The sequence below is a fragment of the Microtus ochrogaster genome, chromosome 18 (assembly GCF_000317375.1).
Source record: "Microtus ochrogaster isolate Prairie Vole_2 chromosome 18, MicOch1.0, whole genome shotgun sequence".
Lineage (NCBI taxonomy): Eukaryota > Metazoa > Chordata > Mammalia > Rodentia > Cricetidae > Microtus > Microtus ochrogaster.
Genome location: NC_022020.1, coordinates 30074470 through 30096782, shown reverse-complemented (window position 1 = coordinate 30096782; position 22313 = coordinate 30074470). Strand labels below are relative to the sequence as shown.

General features: G+C 43.3%; 1 protein-coding gene across 1 annotated transcript; it reads left to right on the top strand.

The window, feature by feature from the left end:
• The first annotated feature begins 1236 nt into the window (after positions 1–1236).
• Positions 1237–13309, top strand: Grxcr2 (glutaredoxin and cysteine rich domain containing 2). The gene is made up of 3 exons (XM_005356035.1): positions 1237–1581; positions 7406–7633; positions 13127–13309. Exons 1-3 carry the CDS (start codon positions 1237–1239, stop codon positions 13307–13309), a joined length of 756 nt encoding a protein of 251 aa, XP_005356092.1.
• The last annotated feature ends 9004 nt before the right edge of the window (positions 13310–22313 follow it).

The window sequence follows — 22313 nt, the reverse complement described above, 5'->3', positions numbered from 1 at the left end:
GAGTGGGGAGGGGTATATAGGAGGGTTTGGAGGGAGGTAAGGGAATGGAGAATGTTGTAACTGAGTTGCATGAAAGGGGTCGTTATTAATGAAAGAATCCCTAGAAATGGCCGAGGAGTATGAGAACTCAGCTTGGGCAAGCAAATGCATCATTGTGTCCCTGGCAAAGACAGAAAGAGTTTATTCCATCATTCTAGCTCCTCGGGACCAAACCACCCCTTAGACTCAGTCCAGAAACCCTTTCTTGTTCAGTCCTTGTAGTTTCTTCTCTTTAAGAGGGCCCCCTTTGTAGAAAAATCATCGATTCATTCATCAGGGGACACTTTACTCCCCAAGCACGAGGTTAGCCTTTCACATGGGTTAGGTCTGATTTCTATGCAGGCCTGTAGGGCTTCACAGGACTCATATCTCTGATATTCATCTCACTCACTATCTCAGAGATGGGAATTTGCTGAGTTCAAAAGACTATAGGGACTGTGCAGTAGTTGCAAAGGAAGACTTTAATTTACTTATTTTTTGTCTTATATGTTTGAGTGTTTTGCCTGCACATATATCTGTGTGGTACATGTGCCTGTGGAGCCCCCCCCCCCAAATAAAAGGGTGTGAGAAGCCTTGGAAGTGGAGTTATAGATGGTTGGCAGTCACTGTATGGGTGCTGGGAGGTAAACTCAGGTTCTCCGGAAGAGCTCTTAACTACTGAGTCAGTCACTCGGCTTCTGGACCCTCTGATTTTTCCTGGTCTAAGAAGAAATCCCAAGAAACTGCTTTGTATTCCGAGCCTCTGTTTGAAAAGCTGGGGGCCAGACATGGTGTTAGAGTCCCATGGGCATGTATTTGAACCTCCTCACTAGGCTATAGCTGTTTTTGGTAATGATAACAAGGTAATTGCTAATTGACCAAGAGTTACAGGGTTGGTACTTTATCATGGTAATCAATGTATTCTCCCCCAGAGTAAGAAAAACCAGAGTTTGGGTAAAGTTAGGGGTATGCTTGAGACCAGGAAGAGGACTCATTTTGTTCTCTGTTCCTTCTACTTTACGTAGCCATGATCACCTGCCTTTTCAGGAGGTCTATCAATATTTAATGTGCGGGTGTCAGTTGCTGTAATTGAGCGTTCTTCAGAACCAACTTGAATTAATCATATGCAGAAGGAGAGAAAATAAAATGCCCTTTTCTCAGAGCCTGGTTCCACTGGCTGCTTGGAAGCCTAGAAACTGCAGTGAGAACTTCCTGCTGATGGAGGACTCGGAAAAGAAACTGAATCAGAAGAGCGACAAGAGCGACGACAAACCCAGAAAAGTACGATTTAAGATCTCCTCTTCCTACAGCGGCCGAGTGTTGAAGCAGGTTTTTGAGGATGGGCAGGAATTAGAGTCACCCAAAGAGGAATACCCTCACAGTTTCCTCCAGGAGGCCCTTGAACCAATGGATGGTGTCTATGGGTCAGGGGAAGCCCCCAAGCCTCAGCTGTATTCCCCTAAGCTGACTGCTCAAAGGATCAGCGTGTTTAGAGATGGCAGTGCCTACTCTCTGGCGGGCAGCCAGCCTCTGTTCAATGACTACAAGGCGAATGACCATAAGGTTGGTATTGTGTAAGGTTATGGGCTTTTAGGGTAGGCTCCTTGAAATATGTCTAGCAAAATACCAAGGTGCTTCAAGATAAGCATCTCTCTCAAGTTCAGCTACTGGCCAGAGCTGTAGGTGCATCAAATGGGGAGCCGTTATTAGAATAATATTTCTTGGACAAAAATAACACGCAGGTTGACTACTCACTGGAAAGTGTGACGAACATAGGCAGCGTTCAAATTCCATCCAGGGTAATACACTATAATTGGGTCTTTGGCTGAGTTTCCTTCGTGTGTAAATTAAATAGAGGTGCAGCGGTTTTCGAGTTGCCAGCCTGTCGTTTTGGAGAATTATGCAGCAGTAGGTCATTCCGTTTCCTGACAGAATTGAATATTTGAAGGTACCCATTTTGCTCCAGCCAATTACTCTGCTGTATTTTATCCATGTCTTGTTTTTTTTTCCCTCCTTATCACCTTCCTACTGCCTGCTTTTTTAAATTGTCGGTCTATTTATTTAGTTTTGCCTTCCCAGTGCTCATTAATATGAACACTAGGTAGCTGGAATCCTGGGAAGAAATGGTGAAAAGCAAATCAAACAGAGGAAATGTTTCTTGGAGAAGAAGTTTGAACTAATAGTTCAATGACGCAAACTCTTCCTGCAAGTTTCCTTAGCTTCCCTGGAACAAGGGATAATCAAAAGCCCCCGAGGGACTCTATTTTAAGCTAAGACAACATGGAAAATACTCAGTAGTTTCCAGACTCTTAGGAGATGGGTTTGTGCTTATGGTAATGGAAGTATGAATGTTGTTTCTCTTAAAGATCACCTATGTGTAATGTATCTAAGTTACTAATGATAACTATAACATGATTTGTCTTCACCTTGGGAGGGTTTTTTTCAGATAATTATTTTTAATCATTTTTATTGTTCATTTCCTAAGAAAATAGGTATTGCAAATGTTTTGGACTTGTTGATATTTGCAAAAAGATAATTGTAATATCCAGTTATCAAAACCAATAGCAGGTTTCATTTTTGTATGAAGGGGTTGAGAATGAAAATCCCTCATGTTAGTAGAATGTTTGACGCGTTATAAAGTGCTGCCGTGGACTGTCTTCTTCTATGTCCGTCATAGTCTTATCTTTACCTCATTCTCACGGAAAAAGGCGAGGTATGGTCATTTCTGTTTTGTGAAGGAGGAAAATTATGTGCCAAATTGATTAAAGGCCACACATCACTGTAAGGACCTAAGGTGTTGAGTCAGAATAGGGATCTTGATCCCCTGATTTTCCATACTTTAATCTCTATATCATGTTCCTTTTCAACAAACAAGATCATTACATAATAATGATGGTGGTGATGATGTTCTTGATATTGCTATTTATTTGTGTCCTAGGCACTGAGCTATGTTTTCTGCTTATAATAGCCCTTTGCCACTGTTTCTTATTTGGAAGCTGAGATTTTTAAAAGGCATGGTTCATAAAAGCCATGATAGATAATTTAAGCTAATTCAGATGCCGACTTCGGCACATGTACGAATGATTTGACATAGATTTACAAAATTAGATTAAAACAAAGATATTCCAGAGGTCATGTTGAAAGTTAATTCCTGTTGGGGCTCGTTATTTCTTGCTTTTCTGTGTTTCCACCAATGACCACATCCCACTGTCATCAAGCTCTAAGTGTGGCAGTGTGGCAGGGACCAAAATGGATCTGTGCAGCCCACCTTCTGAAACAGTTCAGGATGGTATTCATGAAAAGCAAGGAAACAAAATCTGGAGCTTCATGACTTCCCAAAAGTGGATGGAGCTATAAATTCACCCCACTTAAATGAGGCCTATGACAGCGTGATGGGTTGCAGTTAAGTGCAGTGATTCAATTAAGCATTTGGAACCCAAACAGGTATTTGTACATCACTGTTTGCAGAAATTCACCATCAATTAGAGGTGGAAACAACTTAAATATTCATCAGTTGGTGAATGGCTACACAAGAAGTGGTATGTATACATAATGGAATATCACAACACCTTAGAAAATTTTGATATGCTTCAACATGGATGAAGCTTGAACACATTAGGCTAAATGAAATAAGCCATGCATAACCAGGGAGACCCGTACCATTGCAGCGACATGACCTACTGATGGTACAAATCAATGGAGACAGAAAGTGGATGGTTGTTGTCAGGCTGGGGGTAGAGAAGAAGATGTCACTCTTTATGGATTTAGCATTTCAGTTTGGGAAGATACAGTTCTGAAGATAAATGTTGGACAACAATGTAAATTTCAGGGAACTCTATGCCAATAAATGGTTAGACGAGTAAGCTGTCTGTTATGTGTATTGTAATGATAAAAACAAAACATGGGCTCTGATGTCTGTGTGAATTTGGGCAAACTCACTTTCTTGAGCCCCAACGACATCATCTTGGCCTGAGAATAGCTAAAGTGCCTTCCTTAGAAGGGCCATTAAGATGATTAAAACAGATAATTCCTGCAAGTACCTGGCACCTGATATATGTTTAGCAAATGGTACCTATTATTGTAGTGATGAACAAATTCTTAAGGAAATGTTGAGTCTACCTTTTATTTTATGTCTTGGGTAAAAAAGGTGGTGATAGGTAATAAAAACACATTAAGGGATTAAAACTCACCGAAATGTGTAGGGTTCATGAAATTGTGGACAGGGAAAGGAAGGAGGTGACATTTACTTAACAGATTTATATGTATTAAATGGTCTCATAATATTTCAATGAGAAAGGAAATTTCAAATTGGGAAAACAGATGGTTACAGGATTTACAGATGAAAATAACCTGTCCATCTAACATAGTTGTCAAAAAACATTTGAATAAAATTTGAATTGGGTTTCCCTGACTCCTAGGCCCATTAAATTTCTAGTATCTAACAATGCTTCTCTGTATTCATTAGTATCTGGATAACCGTTTATAGGCATGTGGCTACAGAAACCCGAATGTGTCCAGATACTTTCCTACATACGCTGCCATTCTAGACTGTGTGCAAGAGGCTAAAAGATTCTTGGCTCCAGCTGGCCCTCTATCCTGCAAGAGTGGATCTTCCTCACAGGAAGATGTACCCAGACCTTGTAAACTACAGTTGCACCCAGAGAGTTTTGCTCTGGCTAGCAAGAGGACTGAAATTAAATACACGTTCAGAATGGTTGGGGTCCTTCATCTTTGGAGTAAAAGTATTTGCTGTCTTAGATGTTGATCGGTTTGGGGACAGGGGTTGAAGCAGATGGTCATCCATTCCTTGAGCACAGTGAGAGTTTAGTCTTTACGAGAAGAAACAGAAAGAAAAAGAGTCCTGGGTATGAGGAAACTTCCTGGTAACCGAACCTTTTTGGCTATTACAGGAAGTAGAAACAGAGCCTTCCAAAAGTACCACCACCCTTATCTCCCGATGTCAGAAACTGATAGTCCAGAGTGTGAAATGGGAATCCAGTGTGCATAAAACAAAAGGAAATGGAATCGGATCCCCTGAAGAAGGAGAAAAGAAGGCCAGACAGGAAGCCTGTGGCTTAAGTAATCATCGAAAAACCCCATGGCTGTTTACTGGAGTCTGAATGTGGACATCTTGTTCATGTTAGATTCCAACTGAATACCTATTTATGAGAGTGTTTAACTCTGGCAGGCTGGGTTTATACAATTCTAGAACCAGGAAAAATATTTCATGCTGGGGTGTTTGGCTGTACAGCGTGAGTGTGCACACACTATTGAAAAATAGTTTTTAATAACAGCAGCAATGACGCCCACACTTGCATATTATCAACAGCTTTTGCAAACCCCACTTTTCTGTATCTTGCCTATCATCTTCCATCCTCAGAAGATGATATCATCCTTAGTTACTTGACTGAAAATATATAACCAGTTGGAGAAGGGCCCTGGAGCTTGGCATCAACCCCCGTTTTTGAGGAAGAGTTGGAGATAGGGTCTCTCTGGGCAGCCTTGGCTGTCCTAGAACTTGCTCTGTAGACCAGGCTATCTGAAACTCACAGAGATCAGCCTGCTTCTGCCTCCAGAGTGCTGGGATCAGAGGCATGCACCACCATGCCCAGCTAGTATTAGCCCTTATATTGCTGAACTTGACGATGTTGGAAATTCCTAGCAGGGAGATTTTATAAGAGGTGACAGAACTCAGGAGTTTCAGCACATGTGTGGAAGTTCTCTTGCATTTAAGTAACTAGCTACCAGCTGGATGTCAAGGCGCATGCAGATGACCAAAATGGAGTGTATCAGAATACACGACTGCACTGTGTCTTGTAACTAATGGACACCAGAACTGGAATCCAAGGCTCTTTCCCTCCCAGCTGTGCAACTGGGCAAAGCTTGTGTATTCCTGGTCAAGTGGTCCCTGAGTGGTTACTCTTTCTTTGTCTTTCCCTCTCTTGGTCCTTCTCCTCCTCCTCTTCCACTTTCTCCTTCTCCTCTTCTTCCTCTCCCCTTTCTTCTCCTTCGTCTTCTGAGTCTTGGACATTCTGAGCCCTAGGCCTCACATATGCTAGGCAAGCTCTCTGCCTTTGAACTACAGTCTTACAATCCTGTCTTCCATCTAGCTTCTTCAGTGCACTATAGTAGTGTCTTTTTTTAATAAGCAAAAACATTAGGTAACACATGGTAAACCCATAGAGACATTAACTATTAACAATGAATGTTTAGAAGTATATTCATATAAGCATTTCATATTATTTGAATAACAAAAATGGATTATGACAGGGCATATTCACTGATGTATCTTTTTGTAATTTGAAGTATATATTTTGATATATATGATATATAGAGATATATTTGGGGAGAAAAGAATGCTTGTGAATTGTGTATATAGGTGTTAAGAATATGGGAGTTTGGAAAACAGACATGGCGATAGATGCCTTTAATCTCAACACGTGCAACCAGATGCACATGGATCTGGATGAGTTTGAGGTTAGCCTGGTTTACATAGTGAGATTCAGGCACCAAGGCTACACAGTGAGACCCTGAAAGATGGAAGGAAAGACAGAAAGGAAGAAAGGAAACAAAGAACTTGGGCTTTAGGGACTAGAGAGTTGTCTCAGTGTTTCAAAGCACTTCCTGCTCTTGCAGAGGCACCAAGTTCAGTTCCCAGCACCCACATGGAGCCCACAAGCATCCATAACTCCAGTTCTAAGATATCCAACATCCTCATCTGACCTCTACATGCACCAAACATCTATGAGGTGCACATATATACGTAAGCAAAACACTCATACACAGAAAGTAAAAAAAAGAATGAATCTAAAACTTCCAAAAATGTACTAGGTTTGAATTCCAGCCACAGTCTCCAAGTCACTCTGTCACTTTAGTGAGGTATTTGACCCCATTGAGACTTAGTCTGCACCTGTAGAGAGTGGAAATCATACCATATCCTCCACAGAGATGTTTGGTAGGGAAGTGTTGTCAGGAAAATGCTTAGCATGATGCCTGACACACAGTGTTCAGCAAGTGGTATGTGCTGAGATTATTTACACGTAGACAAATAGAAAAATATTCAAATGAGACAAAAAGAGTCCCTTTGCATGTGCCCAGCTCTGCACTGGCTTTCCTGGGGGACGGTGGGAACAGATGCTCTGGACCCTGGTCTCTACAGTCCTGCCCTCCGAGTGGTCCAGCTTCCTTGCTTCCCATCCTCAGCAAGATGGAAAGGGACTCTTCTTACTTTTAGAAAGAATAAACAAACCTTGGAAAGAAGCCTTGGAGTGGGATGAGTCAGAGATTGGGTGGGTGCAAAACTCTTCTCTCCTGTTGGGAAGGGCATTGGGCAGCTTCTGCCACCCTGAGTTTGGTGACGGCTGACGCCCACTCTCTGTCTCTCTAGCCTCCACCGATTATAGATTTTGGGAAGATAATCATCTACACGAACAACCTGAAAATCATCCGGACCCCGATGGACAAAAGGGACTTCATGAGGAGAATCCTCCAGAAGGAAGCAGTTGCTGAGGAGGAGGCTCTGATGAGCACAGGAAAAAACGATGGCGACAGGGAGCAAAATGACAGTCCCCTGCCGGAGACGGAAGGCACATTTCTCCATAATCAGCACACACAGGTGTGTCAGCACCATTGTTTTCCCCCAGGCTGGCCCCGCAGCAGTGGCCTGCCCATTGTTCTGTTCCTGCAATATGTCCCGAAACATTTTTGAATCACAACGCTTAATATTTGCTAAAGTGTGAGGGAATTTTAACACCTATTGGCTTTAATGGCATATTGCTAATATAAATTCACACTTATTTTATTATATATAATATGATATTATATTAATGACTAGACATTCACATTTTAAATATTTATAATCTTTAATTTTTTGGATGACTTCTTTTCGCATCTGATTAGGAATCCATTGCTTTTCTTATGAGTTGTGGCTTATGAACCCTGGGTTTTAGAGTTGGGGACAAATCAGCTCTGTTCTATTTTATTTATTGATTTTTCTGAGACAGAGTCTATAGCTCAAGCTGTCCTCAAACTCTTAACATAGCTGAGGATGATTTTGAACTTCTGATCCTTCTGCCTCTACCTCTGGAGTGCTGATACCATAGGTAGATGTGCTGCTACACTAGGCTCACATGGCTCTGGGCATTAAACCCAGGGCTTCCTGCATGCTAGGCAAGCACTCTACCAATCGACCTACATCCCCAGCCCCAGCTCTGCTCTTCCCTTTTTTATGGGTTCACTTGTGCCTCTGTTATTGGTCTACAACTCAGTCCACAATCAGTGAAGATACCGTAAAGTCTTGAGTCAGTTGGAAGGTTTGGGTGACTTGAAACCCGTTCCATTTGTAAACCCACAAGCCCAGGCACCTGTGGACCACAACACACTGAATTTTTGTAGTCTATTGAAAGTGAACAATGGAGCCGTATGTTGCTGTCAGCACTGACCGCCACACTCCAGGGTCCCTTGTATGCAGGTTTGTTTCTGTGGAACTCACTCTAATATCCCATGAGGTGGCCTGGAAAATGAAAGAAGGGCTTTGGGGACCTAAATGATGTCCCTGTGCTGAGAGGACCCAGGTGAAGAGAATGAGGAAGTCATGGCCATCTCTGAGTGATGACTTTAGGCCAAGGTGCCGAGAATGTCTACTCTCATTTCTCGATCTTACATGACGACCTAGTTCTCCATCTTCCCTCTTAAAATCTTTCTTCTCTCTTTCTCTCCTGGCCCATCGACTCCACCAGAACATAGGCCTCTTTTTTGGTTCCTGAAATTTGCCTCACATCCACCCTTTGAACTGATTTCACACCCAGTGTGGCACTTTTGGAATGAGAACCTTTGTTTCTGCCACTCCCTTCCTAGCCCTTCTACTCCTCAGAGCTTTCAATGATGCTCCATTGCTTGGGATAAGACCAAATCTCTTTATGTGTTTTAGAAAGTCCCGGGTTGCCTGGCTAGTGTTAGTGTCTCTGGTTTTATCTGATACACATCTCTTGTGCCCTTGCTCCCTTTCCTCCCTCCATTGCCCATCTGTTCATCTGTCCATCTCTTATAGGTTCTTTCTCTTGCCAGAGGCAGATCCCTTCCTCAAGCAGTGGTCCCCAGGTCTTCTGTTCTCTTGCCTTTAGCTCCCGATATCTCAGTGGAGGTTGCATCCCTGAGGGCTCTCGATGGCTCCCGTGAAGATAACACACCCAGAATCAACCCATCAGGACTTGGCACACCTCTTCAACTTTTCTTTCTTGTTTGTGATTCTGTGGTTAAGATTTGCTTATACCTACCAGGATTTGATCTCCACAAAGGCAGAAGCTGTGTTCATGGTGGATGCAATATTGCAGTTCCCAGGTTCAAAAAAAAAAAAAAACCAAAACAACAACAGATAAACAAAACCTGGCACATAATTGATGCTCAGTCAGTATTGTCTGTGGTGGGAAACATAATGTAATTTGGAACCAAGCATCATCTGGTAAGAAACACGCCACTGTTGCTTCTCTTGTCTTCTACAAAAAGTCTGTAGAACCCAGCATGGCAGCGAGGGACAGCCTGGACATTGTAAACATCACCTTTCTTCTGTATAAATCTTTAGTTCCATTATTTCTTGTATTGTGTTGTAACTTGGGGGGGGACACTCCCCCCTCTCCCCCCACACAGTAAGAAATAGGCAGGTGCAGGTCAATCCATAGCCCTGAAAGAAAAGGCAATGGCGGCAGGTTCCAGGTAACAATCACCTTTCAATTCAGTTTCAAGGAATCCAGATCTGTTTTCTTCTGTAGTGCTGTAAACAGAAGCAGAGTTGTGTGGCAGAAGGTTGCCGGGAAAGGTTACACTTCCCTTGTCTGTTCCTTAAACTCTGGTTGACATTACTATTTGTTTGTGTGATCCCTTGTGCAATGAATGCCCAGACAAGTTTTATTCTAAAAGAAAGGGTCAAAGAACATCAAGGAAACCCTTCTGGCTAAGGGGCACTTTGCTCTGCTGTTTGTAACTGGGAAGAGAGAGCCCGATGAAACAGTAAGGCAAGGCAGAAAGCCGGGCCACCTTGAACCTCCATCAGCTCTAAAGCAAAGGAGAAGAATAAAGGAATCAAGCCCCAGAGACATTTGCAAGGGGAAGATTCTGGCTCCGTGCTTGGTGAGACTGTCTCTGTAAACCTCTGGGCACTTTAATGCACCATGAGGCGATCTCATCTTTGAGGTAGAAAGCTAAGATAATAACAACAGTAATAGCTACTGATTTCTGAAGGCCCACGAGAGACAGCTACCATTCTCAGTGTTTGTCTGTGCAATAGTTCATTTCCTTCTCATGAAGACCCCCTGGAGCATGTATTACCAACAGTCTTCTCTTCCACTAGGGAAGCTGAGACTCAGAGAGGTCAAGTAACTCACTAGAGGTCACTAGAGACAGCAGTGCAATTAGGTTCATACTGACATTATGAGCACAAACACTGCAGACTCTGGCTTTGTGTTGGTCGTTGTCTGCAGAGCTGTGCAAGCTGGCATGTCTGAGGGGAGCAACAGAAGCACCCTTTTCCTGGTCACAGAGTGTCAAAAGAGTGACCAGAGGAGGAGGTGCATTGGAAGGATCTGTTTGGGTCTTGATTCTAAACTATGCTATGCAGCTATATTTTATCCCTGGTGCTAAATATTTTGAGAAGAATTTTAAGGAGAGGGTTCCTCTGATTCTATTATTTATTTATTTATTTATTTTTATTGAGAAAAAAAAAATTTCCGGTTCCTCTGATTCTTGTGCTTGCCTTAGGGCTCTTTCCTTTTTGTTCAGCCTTGTCCAGACTCCACGTGATAGTTTTTGCTTTATCTTGTATTTTATGTTGTCATGTTTGGTTGTGATCGCCTAGAAGCCTGTTCTTTTCTAATGAGAGACAGAAAGGGGGTGGATCCAGAAGGGAGGGGAGGAACTGGGAGGAGCAGAGGGAGAGAAAATCGTATCAGAATAGATTATAAGAGAAAAGAATCTATTTCCAATGAAAGGGAAAAAAAGAAAAAAAAAAGAAGAGAGTTTCTCAGACCTGCTTATTGTTGTGTAGGGGTAGATCAGCATGTGAACAAATACTGTGCCAGGCATTACTTTAATAATAATAATGATAATAATGTTATTATCTAAATGTGACTCTGGATGTCTGGGAAGTGCTGATGAAGCCACTGTAAGGTTCCTGTCATCGACTCAGGAAGGGTCAGTGGAATGGGAGACTTGCTGGTTGGGGGTAGCCCTGTGTGGGGCTCCTGAAAGGGAGAATGGGTGGGTAAGTCTATCTGGAAAGAACTGAGCAGCTGACATCTGGAAACAGGTGGGAGTGGGCAGGGCTGTGTAGACACATCTATGGACAAGAGCCTGAGGCTCCCAGAAAGGGGAGAGGTTTAGATTAAAAAAAAAAAAATTTGATCACTCTTCCTGAATTATGTGGTTTCAGAAGGAGGGCAATTATCTGTTGAAAGGGTTTTCCAAGTTGTGTTCCTCGAGATGGCCAGGATGATAGGCAATTCAACCGGACTGGCTTGAGCAGAGAAAGCTTCTCACAAGAATGGGTGTTGTACCGGAGTTGGTGCACCTGGGCTCGGAACCTGGGCGTGGGAGAACCTGAGATGGTGTGAAAGACCGTTCAGAAGCTGAACTGGACGGGGCTCCGTAGTAAATTCACCCGGCGGTGGTCTGGTTTGTAGCCCGCTCCTGGGGAGATTCTGCTTATAAAGAGTGTGAAATTGCTCATTTCTGTGAGATGTCTCAAACGTCTTGGCTCAAGACATAGCCGAGGGGCGTTTTCTGTTGATAGGAGACCGTGGGCTGAGAAGGAAACTGACTTTTACGGGGAGCTTGGGATATGGAAGAAGAGGGGAGCCTGTGATTGCACGTACTGTCTCACTTAATATTCCAGGACTGGGGGGAGGGGGGCATTTCCTGCCTGTCCTGCCTGTTTTCTCAATAGTGAGACAGAGTAGGAGAGGCTGAGCAAAGGTCCCGCTGTGCTGCCCTTATCAGACATCAGCTTCCGTTCTAGTCCATTGGCTCCACAGCCCTGAGCTCATGTTTTTATGGAGAATTTCATACACATATAATCTTTTTTCATTTGACACAGGCTCTCACTTTGTATCCACACACGGTTTTGATTTAATCCACTTCCCATTCCCTTTCCTTCAACATGCACCCCCCCCTTGCAACTTTCCCTCCATACTTCATAATCTTTTTCTTTCAAAGAAAAAACCCTGAGTCGACTTAGTGCTACCTATAAGTGCACAGGTGTAGGACCGTCTACCAGAACACAGGTTGCCACTCCAGGGTCGAACCCCTGGAGAAAACTGAGTCTTCCTTGGCCAGCAGTCATCAGTTGCCAGTAAGGTCTCCCGTGGGAGTGGAACTTCGTGAGCCTTTGCCCTGTTCGTGAAGACTGGGGCTTTAATCACTAGGCCTTACCCAGTTCTCAAAGAGAATAAAATGGTAGAAGAGCTCAGATCTAATCCATTCACTCACCCAGCCTCCCAGTGAGAAAACATCCCTTCCTGAGCGCCTGGTATTGGAGGACCACAATGAATGGTTGTATGAACAGTCAGAGGGGCATGGAGTCTGGTGCTCAGTCCCAAGGGATCAAAATCTACCTCCTCTTCTTCCAGGCTATGTGTCTGAGATTACCAGGTCTGCTCAGTATGGCATTTCCCTACCACCCTGGGTGAAGGTATGCCCTGGGCTGTTGTGGGGGTGCCATGCACGAGACACGGGAAACCCTTAGGGAAGGAAGCTCCTGGTTTCTTTGAGCACCCACTAAGGTTTGTCACATGGGCTTGTTCCTCTGTCTGGCAGAGGGAAAAGTCACGTCTGGCCTTTATTGAGCTTCCATCAGATAAAAACAAGAGTGATCAAGAGCAGAAAGTTGAAGAATGTCGGATGTGGCGGCAGAAGATATCGCGGTCCTGATGTTCAGCTGAGAAATCCTCTCTGATCCAATTGCTGGTCTGTGTCCTGGCCGTTTCCCCAGAAGCGCTTATGAGAAACATTTTCTACAGTTCTGCTCCAGTCTTTGCCAAGGCCTAGCACTGTTTTGATTTCTGTGAAAAGGGTGGGCTTGAGTTGCTGATCTAACTGAAGCCTGACTTGTCCCTTGCAGGATGGGTTGGTCCCTGAGGACAACTGTCTCCACTGCCAGGGGTCCGGCATCGCCACCTGTTCTCTGTGCCACGGCAGCAAGTTCTCAATGCTGGCTAACAGATTCAAGGAGTCCTACCGAGCCCTCAGGTGCCCTGCCTGCAACGAGAATGGCCTGCAACCATGTCGAATTTGCAGCCCGTAGCTGGTAGCCCTGGTTCTCACATCCCCTTTTATTACATCCTCCCGTATGCTCTCCTAAGAAACCATCCATCCCCCTTTCTCCCGCTTCTCTCGGAAAAGGAGCTATTGCAGCTGTGCTCGCTCCTAACACTAGCAAATCTCAAATTATTTGATGACATTTTGTAAAGCGGGTAACATCTCTACATGGGTCTAAGTAGCGGGGGCATTTTTGAATTAGAATCGGCTTTGAAACGGGTTCTAAAATTATCCTTTCAGGAACACGTGCACGCATCTCACTTGATTTAGCTCAGTCTTCCCCCTGCATCAGTGAACAAATAAATAAATGTACACTTCAGGCAGTAGGTTGAAGTCATTTTCCGGGCTGAGGGCTATTTTGCAAAATTATGTGGTGAGAAAGGAATAAAGAAGTGGATTTCCAATGAACCAAATTCCTGTTGCTTGTCATACATCTGAAATTGTTATTGGTCAAATTGAATTCTAATGAAGCAGAAGGGGGAAGATACAGCCAACACCAGTGGTCCTGGCAGGGCTCTGCAAGTAAAACAGTATGCTCATTCCAGAGACAGGTGAGATGAGGAGGCCCTCTTGCAGCTGCTCCTGCACTAGCTAGGTAGGCAGAGAGAGCTCACTCCTGTTCAGATGAGGATGGTCTATGATCTTTCTGTGTGCCTTTAACTGGTGAGGTTATAAAGCTACACCAAACCTATTTATGATAAATTTGGTGCTCAAGCATGTATTTGTGATAAGAATTCTGCCAGCTCCTCACTAAATTATCAAAAACACGGGTCTATTTTAGGACTCCGATCTAGCCAGCTTGTCTTTAGGAAGGACAGCAGGTGTTCCGCACTGATCTAAGGAAACTCTAAGAGAAAAACCAAGAGGGCTGATAGACATTGTGTTTTACCGCCCACTAATGTGCATGTGAAGGGCAACTCTTCCCTCTTAAAGACAGTTATTAAGTTTTAAAACTACGTTTGTTGATGAACTTTTGTAGCTTGAACATCCAGTCTCCACACTCTGTGAGGATGCCACAGAAATCCGTTATCTAGTGCTGCTTGTTTCCCATAATGGTTCTGACTTTATAGCTTAGTAATTCTTCAAGGTTTGTTATTCTCTTCAACGCTGTTAAATCGACAGTGGGTTGCGTGTGGGTAATATGGATACTTCTAATAAAAAGATGCAAACACACTCTTGGAAGCCACTGTGCTCTTGTCTGCTTTCTCGTTGCTTACATGACACCTTTGGGACTGTGTGTGACTGCTCTCTGCCTCCGTGTGTGCATCTTTCTGTGTCATCTCAGCAGAGCAGAGCAGAGCAGAGCAGAAGGAGGGGTGATGTCAAGAGACCTTAAGTACTTAACTCTTAGATGGGAGCATTCTGTCACAGGCATGGTTTGAGTACCCTTCCTAACACACACACACACACACACACACACACACACACACACACACACAAGGGCTTGAGACTTTGTGTAACCCAAAGATGCCAGACCTTTGGTATCTTGTGGGTCTTACAGTTTAAGTGGAATCAGCATGCAACAGGTAGTTGAAGCGTAGTGTGGCTTTACTAAGATGGGCTAATATGGAATGGGATTAATATATTTGGAGAAAAAGGATACATTGTTAGCTAGCCTTAGTTGGTTGTTCTTTCTGTTTGTGCTGGGATTGCATCCAATGTCTGATATATGCTAAGCACATGTTTTACCTCTGAGGTATCTTTATCTATCTATCCCTGGTAGGTTTAGGGAGGCTAACCAAAGGAAAAGATGTGATAATGTTGGCTTGTCTTACACACACACACACACACACACACACACACACACACACACACACAGTTGTCATTCCATCACCTGTCCTGAATGCTCTTAAGAGTGACTAGCTTTTTAAATAATCACACAATAAATGTCTAATAATGACTACACTAATTGTATTAATTCAGTAGGTAGATATTTATTATTGTGATGGAAACAACATCTGACCTCTTAATAAGGTATTAAATACATAAAACCTTACTGCTGGTAATCACTATATATTTTTGGAACCATGACCCAAGAACAAATTTTCTTCTTTGAAAAGAAACCAAACCAAACCAAACCAAATACCCACTGAGCATCAAGGATTTAGAAGTAGGCAAAAGGACAAAATCCTGTTTCCTCTGGAGCTTATATTTTGGTAAAAGAGTATAGATGCCTATGATTATATATATATATATATATATATGTATATGTATATGTATATATATGTATATATATGTAACACTCATATATGCTATAGCTATATAAAATACGCTACAGAGAAACATGCATTTATACAATACAGCTATATGCATGTTAGAAGGGGATAAATCTACACTAAAATAAAGCGCCGCAAGGGACTGAGAGCTGGACGTGGTGTGGACGAGTGACCTAGAAAAGTGGCTTCAGTAAAGGGCTAGTGGAACTGTAGCTGTAGTGAGCCCCACAGATGCCTGGGGTAAGAGTAGAACTCACAGAGGAAACAACCACGCTAGACTTACAGGAAGGAGAAGGGCTTAGTGTGGGGCGGATGGGGGCGGGACAGAAGAGAAGGCACGGGCATGTGTGGTGTGTGAATGTGCACTAGTGTGTGAGGTATGTGTGCTTGTGTGTTGGGTGGCAGGAGCGCATCTCAGAAGCTGTAAAAGCTTGGATTACTGTGACACGGTGCTGAAGCTGGGCCTCTGTTCAGTCAATGTCACTTTCACAAGCTAGCCTCTATTCTGCCCCCCTCCCCGCCCCCAGACGCTGGCGACAGGGGCCTGAAAACTACACTTCCCAGACTCCTTAGCCTGAGAGCAGACAATTTCTGCCAAATACTGGCAGGAGGTTGTTTGCAGGAGGAAAAAAGACACCCGCCCCTCCCCCTCCCCCCATCCGCCCTTCTTCAAGCCAGGCTCCTGGCAGCTTTTGCCACACGGCTTTTGTTCTAGCAATCAGGAGTCTTTGTAACCAAATCCCATAATGCTTTCCCTGTTTGAAATGTCTAGAATGGGCATAAATGTTTGAGCCGAGGAGGATCATGAGGCCGTGTATTAGTCGCTTGGCTGCTGTGCTAGGAAGAGACGCGGCAGTGTAGGGGGAGAAGAGGGAGGCAGGCAGGGAATGGTTGCCAGGGTCCTGCTGGTGGCTCATGGTAGCTAGAGCGTGTGTGGTATCAAGTGGTCCCGCTAGGGATGCGTCTGAATCATGGGGTATGTTCACTGCCCTTTGTATTTAGAAATCTCATTGTGGATTCTTTGTCTCCTTACACAGATAAGGGCACCAGGATACCCACTTCCCGCTTTGTGAACTTCGCACCCCGCATCAGTCAGAATTGAGTACTCTTTAGGGCAAGATAGACTAGTGCTATCAGGACTCAGAATTCCTGGAGTTGGAAACAAGTGTGAAGATTTCAAAACATCAGCTCTACAATGCTGTGGTCAATGATGCCGTGTCCTCTGAAAGTGCAGGACTTTTTTTTTAAAAAAATGAACAAGTGACTTTAAACATAAAATTTTACAGAGTTTGATGGATGGGCCATGCCTCTTAAGTCCAGCGGTGGGGAGGTAGGCAAGAGAAGGCTAAGTTTGAGATCAGCCTGGGTTATACAGTGAGACCCTATTTCAAACAAACAAACAAACAAGTCAACCTAAAACAAACTAAAGTATCTAGAAGTAGCACTGAACTGTTTTTACATCGGGTTTCCATTGTGTTCCTTAGGAAATAAATATGAAAAAAGAATTAATGTTTATCACTAATAAAATTATAGCATTGGGCTCTCAGTCAAGGTAATATAAGTGGATTTAACCTTACAGTCTGGGGAGGGACAGCACCATTGCTATCTATTGCTATTCTCTTCGGTACACTCCATCTTCTCTACCTGGCTGGGTTAGCTGGGCTGTCTTGATGGGTGTCTACAGATGGATGTATTCATTTAACAAAGGCTTATCAGCCTTAAGGACCAGAAGACCTTATTCCAAGTTCTTCTCTCTTTGCAGCTCCCTCAACCATCTTCATAACAAAGGGCATTTACTTCCCTCTGCGACCCCCACCCCTGTGGTGTTTGAGTGAAAAGGTTCCCTACAGGCTTGGGCATTCGAGTGCCTGATCCTCAGTTGGTGGCTCTGTGTGAGGAGTCTTAGAAGGTTTAACCTTACTGCAGGACCTAGGTCACTGGGGGTGGACTTTGAGGCTTCTCTGCCTTCCCATCTTAGTTCACTCCTATCCTCACGCTGTGTGTGAGTGGAGTGGCTCATCCCTCTGGCCTGTTCATCACGCACATCTAGACTTCACACACAGGACCTTCAGTGTCCAGGGGCCTCCTTTCCCTGTTCTGCCCTGTTTGGAAGACACTGGTGGACTGGAATGGCAGGATATCCCATCCTTGTCTCTCTAGCAAAGTCAAGGACAGTACTCACAGGTCCTAGTCTTAAGCCTTTCTTTCTTTCTTTCTTTCTTTCTTTCTTTCTTTCTTTCTTTCTTTCTTTCTTTTTTTCTTTCTTTCTTATCCTTCCTTCCTTCCTTCCTTCCTCCCTCCCTCCCTCCCTTCCTTCCTTCTTTGTTTTTTTTTTTCAACAAGGCCTCATTACATCAGGTTGTCTTCCACCTCACTATGTAACCAAGGATGACCTTGAACTTCTGACCATCCTGTCTCTCTACCTGTGGATACAGGTATGCCACCACATCCAATTTTATGCACTACTGGTACTATTTCAGGTCCTTGCCCTTTCTGGGCAAGCACTCTATCGGATGAGCTACAAACCCAGACTCTGTACTTTAAGAAAAAAAATAATTCAATTTTGCTTCCAGAAAAGATCTCCATTGAATTATAAATTTAAAGAACTTTTTTTTTTTGGAAACTCGATTCAGCATTAACTTTGTGCCCCCAAGTTTACCTTCCTGACATAAACTGGCTCCAGACATCAATTAAGTTTGAGTCCTACAGAAGATGATGTTCTCTCATCCTAAGTCTCCCGCAAATACGAATCATTTTGGCAATGTGTTCATTCAAATGGCCGCTGGCCAGAGTTTTAAAAAAATTACTGTGATTCACTGGAGCTTACTTGGAGTGAAGTTTATACAAAAAGTAAATCTGAAAGAAATGTTCACAGTTGTTTGTATCACCTGTCCTCACTAGCTGAATTTTCTCATGTTCTAATTAAACATAGTAATTGTTGAGAGTTCATAGTCATGCAATTAGTTGAGAGAGAAATGGAGCTGTGTCAGTGTCAAAATTGTGGTATCCAAGCTCTGCCTGTATCAGAGGACGTGCAAAGCCCCAAGGAAAGGTCTGGGGACAGGGCAACAGAGCATCCTCACTGAGCTGGGGGAGGGAAGGACAGAGGAGCAACTGGTCCTGATAACACTAGGTCAAAGTTCACCTGCTTCCCAGGGCTTCCTTTCTGCATAATTAGCATCGCTGTCAGTCAGCTCCCAAGCACTTCTCCCCACCAGTGGCTATTTCTCAGGAGAATGAGACCATTTCATTTATACAAAAATATAGATGGCTGGTAACCAACCACCGCTGTTTTTATAAATTCAAAGTGTGCTTTTTGAGAATGTCTATGTGTCAGGTAATGTGAAAGACGCAAGCATGCACAAGGAAGAAAGGGAGATGTTTTCCTCCAGGGGTAATTTTACTCCCACAGGAAACCAGAGGTTTAAATAGATACTCACAAAACGGAGTGGCAGGTGTCAGAAGAGGAAAAGAAGAAAGTAGTTAAGCCGTTCAGCTAGAGTTCCTTTCTGGAAGGCATGGTGCCTCAGCCGCCACTGTCTCCTCTGTATCCCCCCATTCTGCCTCACACAGGCATTCAGTGAAGGGTTGGCCATTTGTTGTTTGGTGAGACACATCTGATTTCACCGCTTGGCCTTTAGTGTGTTGTGTGTTATCTTATGTGCCAATACCTTAAGGCTTCACAGGGGAATAGCTTTTAAAGTGACTCTGAGGCAATCATGGTGACACATGCCCTAATGTCTACATTCAAGTGGTTCTTCAGAGTCCAGCCTAGGGTTTGCATAGTGAAACCACACAAAAACAAAACAAAACGAAAAACCCAATACACACACAGTGTGGCCCATTTCCTAAATTTGTGCCCTTCTGTAATCACCTCCCCTCAAGTGTTGGTGACCCAGAAACTCTTCTTACAAGACGAGCTGGGTCAAAATGTGACATCACCTCAGAGATTTGGTTACAGAGGACTGTAACTCTTTCCCTGGCTCACCCAGGCCATATGTGGCATTTTGATAGGTCCATGTAGCAAGGAGTACTATGTGGTCTCTAGCCACTAAGGCCTCAGCAACCTACCAGTGAAGGCAAAGGAAAGCTTGAGAGGGCAAACTAACATGACTTGCAGCCCTGGGGCCAAAATCACTCAGCTGATCCAGGTTCATAGCTCTGCCTGAAGGTAATACACGGTTCACCACGGCAGATAAAGGGCTGGGGCTTTATCCCAGTTACTAGAGTGCTTGCCTGGTGTGCACAAAGTCCTTGTGGTATCCTAAGCACTGCACCAGAAAAATGGCTGTGAAGGTGCATACCTCGAATCCCAGCACTAGTGAGGGCGGTGGAGGCAAGGGGATCAGAAGTTAAAAGTTATCCTTGGCTAAGGAGTAAATTGGAGGCCAGCCTGAGACACAGGAGCCTTATATAAACAAACACACAAGCTAAAATAAACACACAAGCCTCGGTTGACTCATTCTTAGGAATAGGTAACTAAGGCAGGGTAAGACCACCTTCTATCCAGCTATCAGCTCCTTGCTGTGGCCTTTTAGGTCCCCCGTTTTTCTTTCTTTTTTTGTTTTTTGTTTTGCAGGCTAAGGGGTACCCGTGACCATTTCTGTGATTAATGCTCAATTTATTAAGCTCATGAACCTAAATCCTCATACCAAGTTTTTGTGGAGCATTTAAGAACTGATTAAAATTTTATAAGTAAACGTTAAAATTTTAAAGTAGCCACAATAGTCTATTTAGGATGGCTAATCCCTTCAAACACTCTAATAACCCAGCTCATGAACACATAAAGATGGCAGAAGCTGGTGCTAAAGCTGGACCCTGCTGCTGGGCAGCATCAACACACGGATGAGGTAGCTTTTTTCTTCTTCTTTTAATTTGTGTGCCTGCTTCTCTATGCTCATTTGGACAATCTCTTGGGACTTCAGTCTAATTATTTCTCTTGCTTTCTGGGGTCACAACATTCTTAGCAGACTCATAGAAAAGATGATCTTATCAGCACCCTGAGACTGTGACGTGGCACATGAACGGATTAATCCTTGCACAGGCTTACTTGTTTCTCCTGAGGTGGTTTTAATCCAAATCACCTTTTCCATCACGGCTTTTCTATAGTTCATTGACATCTGTCGTGTCACAAGGACTGATTTAGCCCATATCTTGTGCCTAAGGCTTAATTTTGCAGCCTACTGTCTACTCTTGAATTTAAAAAATATTATCTCTTGAAAGCTGTTATATAACTGATTGTGTTGTTAGAATCAAATATTGATTTGTTCTCTCAGCATTAGAGACTGATGTATTTCTTATTATCACAGAGACTTAATCTCTTGAGTTGAGGGACCGAGTCTTCGGTTGCGAGCTTTGCAGCTGATAGTTTATTTGAGAAACCAAAATAACCAACCTTCGAGCATTTTCCTCTTTTGTTCATGTAAAGGTTCATTGAGACTGAATAGCTCTGCCTGATTTTGGTTTACAGTTTCCATATTCTTTCTCCTTAAGCAGTGAAACACAGATGACTATGTCTCATATACACAAAATTAGCAGAAGAAACACCAATACCTTCTTAATATTAACATTAGCAAGGACTGTGTTCTCCATTTTCTACTACAATGACCTTTGGGGCAGATGTCTTTTTATGCTTTCTATGTTGAGATATTTTGAATCCCTACTCTTGTACGAGACTTACTTTGTTCCTGGAAGGTATGATCATGGATGGCAATGATGGCGGTTCTGATGCTCAAATTGTGGCATCACATTAAAAGCCTCTTCCTTCTCTTCTCAAAATAAAAAAAGTAGACAAGACTAAACCATAACGCCATAGCACAGCTGGGTGACAAAGGTTTAGGAAAACAAAAGACTGTGACAGTGTGCCCTGCAGGAACGGAAACAGTGTGACTGGAATCCAGCCAGGCTCCCAGGAAGGACTTAATAGGTTGGGCAGCACTGTTTGATTTTTGTTGACCTGAAAATAAGTTTAATTTTTATTATCTGTGCCTTTTTCTATCTACAATACAGTTTATTTATTTGTTGTTAAATAGAGTTATATAAAGCCGTTTCTGTTTTCTCCACCCCCTTCCCACCAGTCCCTTGGTTGCCTAGACTGTCCCCCTTCTACTTCCGTGTCATCAATACGTAAGTCTACAATTTTTATTTCAAACAACAGTGCTGTACAGTCAGAGGAGGCTCCTTACCCTTTACACACCGATGGTGACGTCCTTGGAAACATTTTTATCTTTTCATAACAGAACGTTGGTGGAAAGATGTGCTAAATTTTTCCCTCCGGTTCTGGGTCATGGACTCGGGTACCCTCTGAGGGATTGCGCGACTCTTCAGGAGAATACCGCATGAAAGGCCTGGTGCTGGACTCTGACAATGTACTGCAATGCGAAAGTAGGTGCTCTTGATGCTGCCGCTCTCCTGGGTCATTCAAAGCTGAGAACTTTGAAGGTCTTGATTTCCCACTGATGTTTCCAATTTAATGGACAATGTTGCCATTCTTTACTTTGTCTGTGTTATGTAACATTCCATCAACTCCTAAACCTTTCTTCTAAACTGACAATCTTTAGTTTTATTCTTTTTTTTGGTATGACTGAACAGCTAAATGGAGCCAAGGTATTTCTTCTACCACACTGTCCTCTTTGGTATGATGATCTTCAAACTTTTGACACTTAGATAATTTATATTATTGCCATTCTTTTTAAACTAAGAATTCTGTAGTACTTCTCTTGTCACTTAGATAATTTATATTTTTGCCATTCTTTTTAAACTAAGAATTCTGTA

What these genes read in the sequence shown, in the direction of transcription:
- Grxcr2 (XM_005356035.1), top strand. Translation starts at nt 1,237, where the DNA reads ATGGAGGACTCGGAAAAGAAACTGAATCAGAAGAGCGACAAGAGCGAC. An exon ending in ACAAGGCGAATGACCATAAG is followed by an intron (nt 1,582 to 7,405) that starts GTTGGTATTGTG and finishes CTGTCTCTCTAG; the next exon opens with CCTCCACCGATTATAGATTT. An exon ending in TCCATAATCAGCACACACAG is followed by an intron (nt 7,634 to 13,126) that starts GTGTGTCAGCAC and finishes TGTCCCTTGCAG; the next exon opens with GATGGGTTGGTCCCTGAGGA.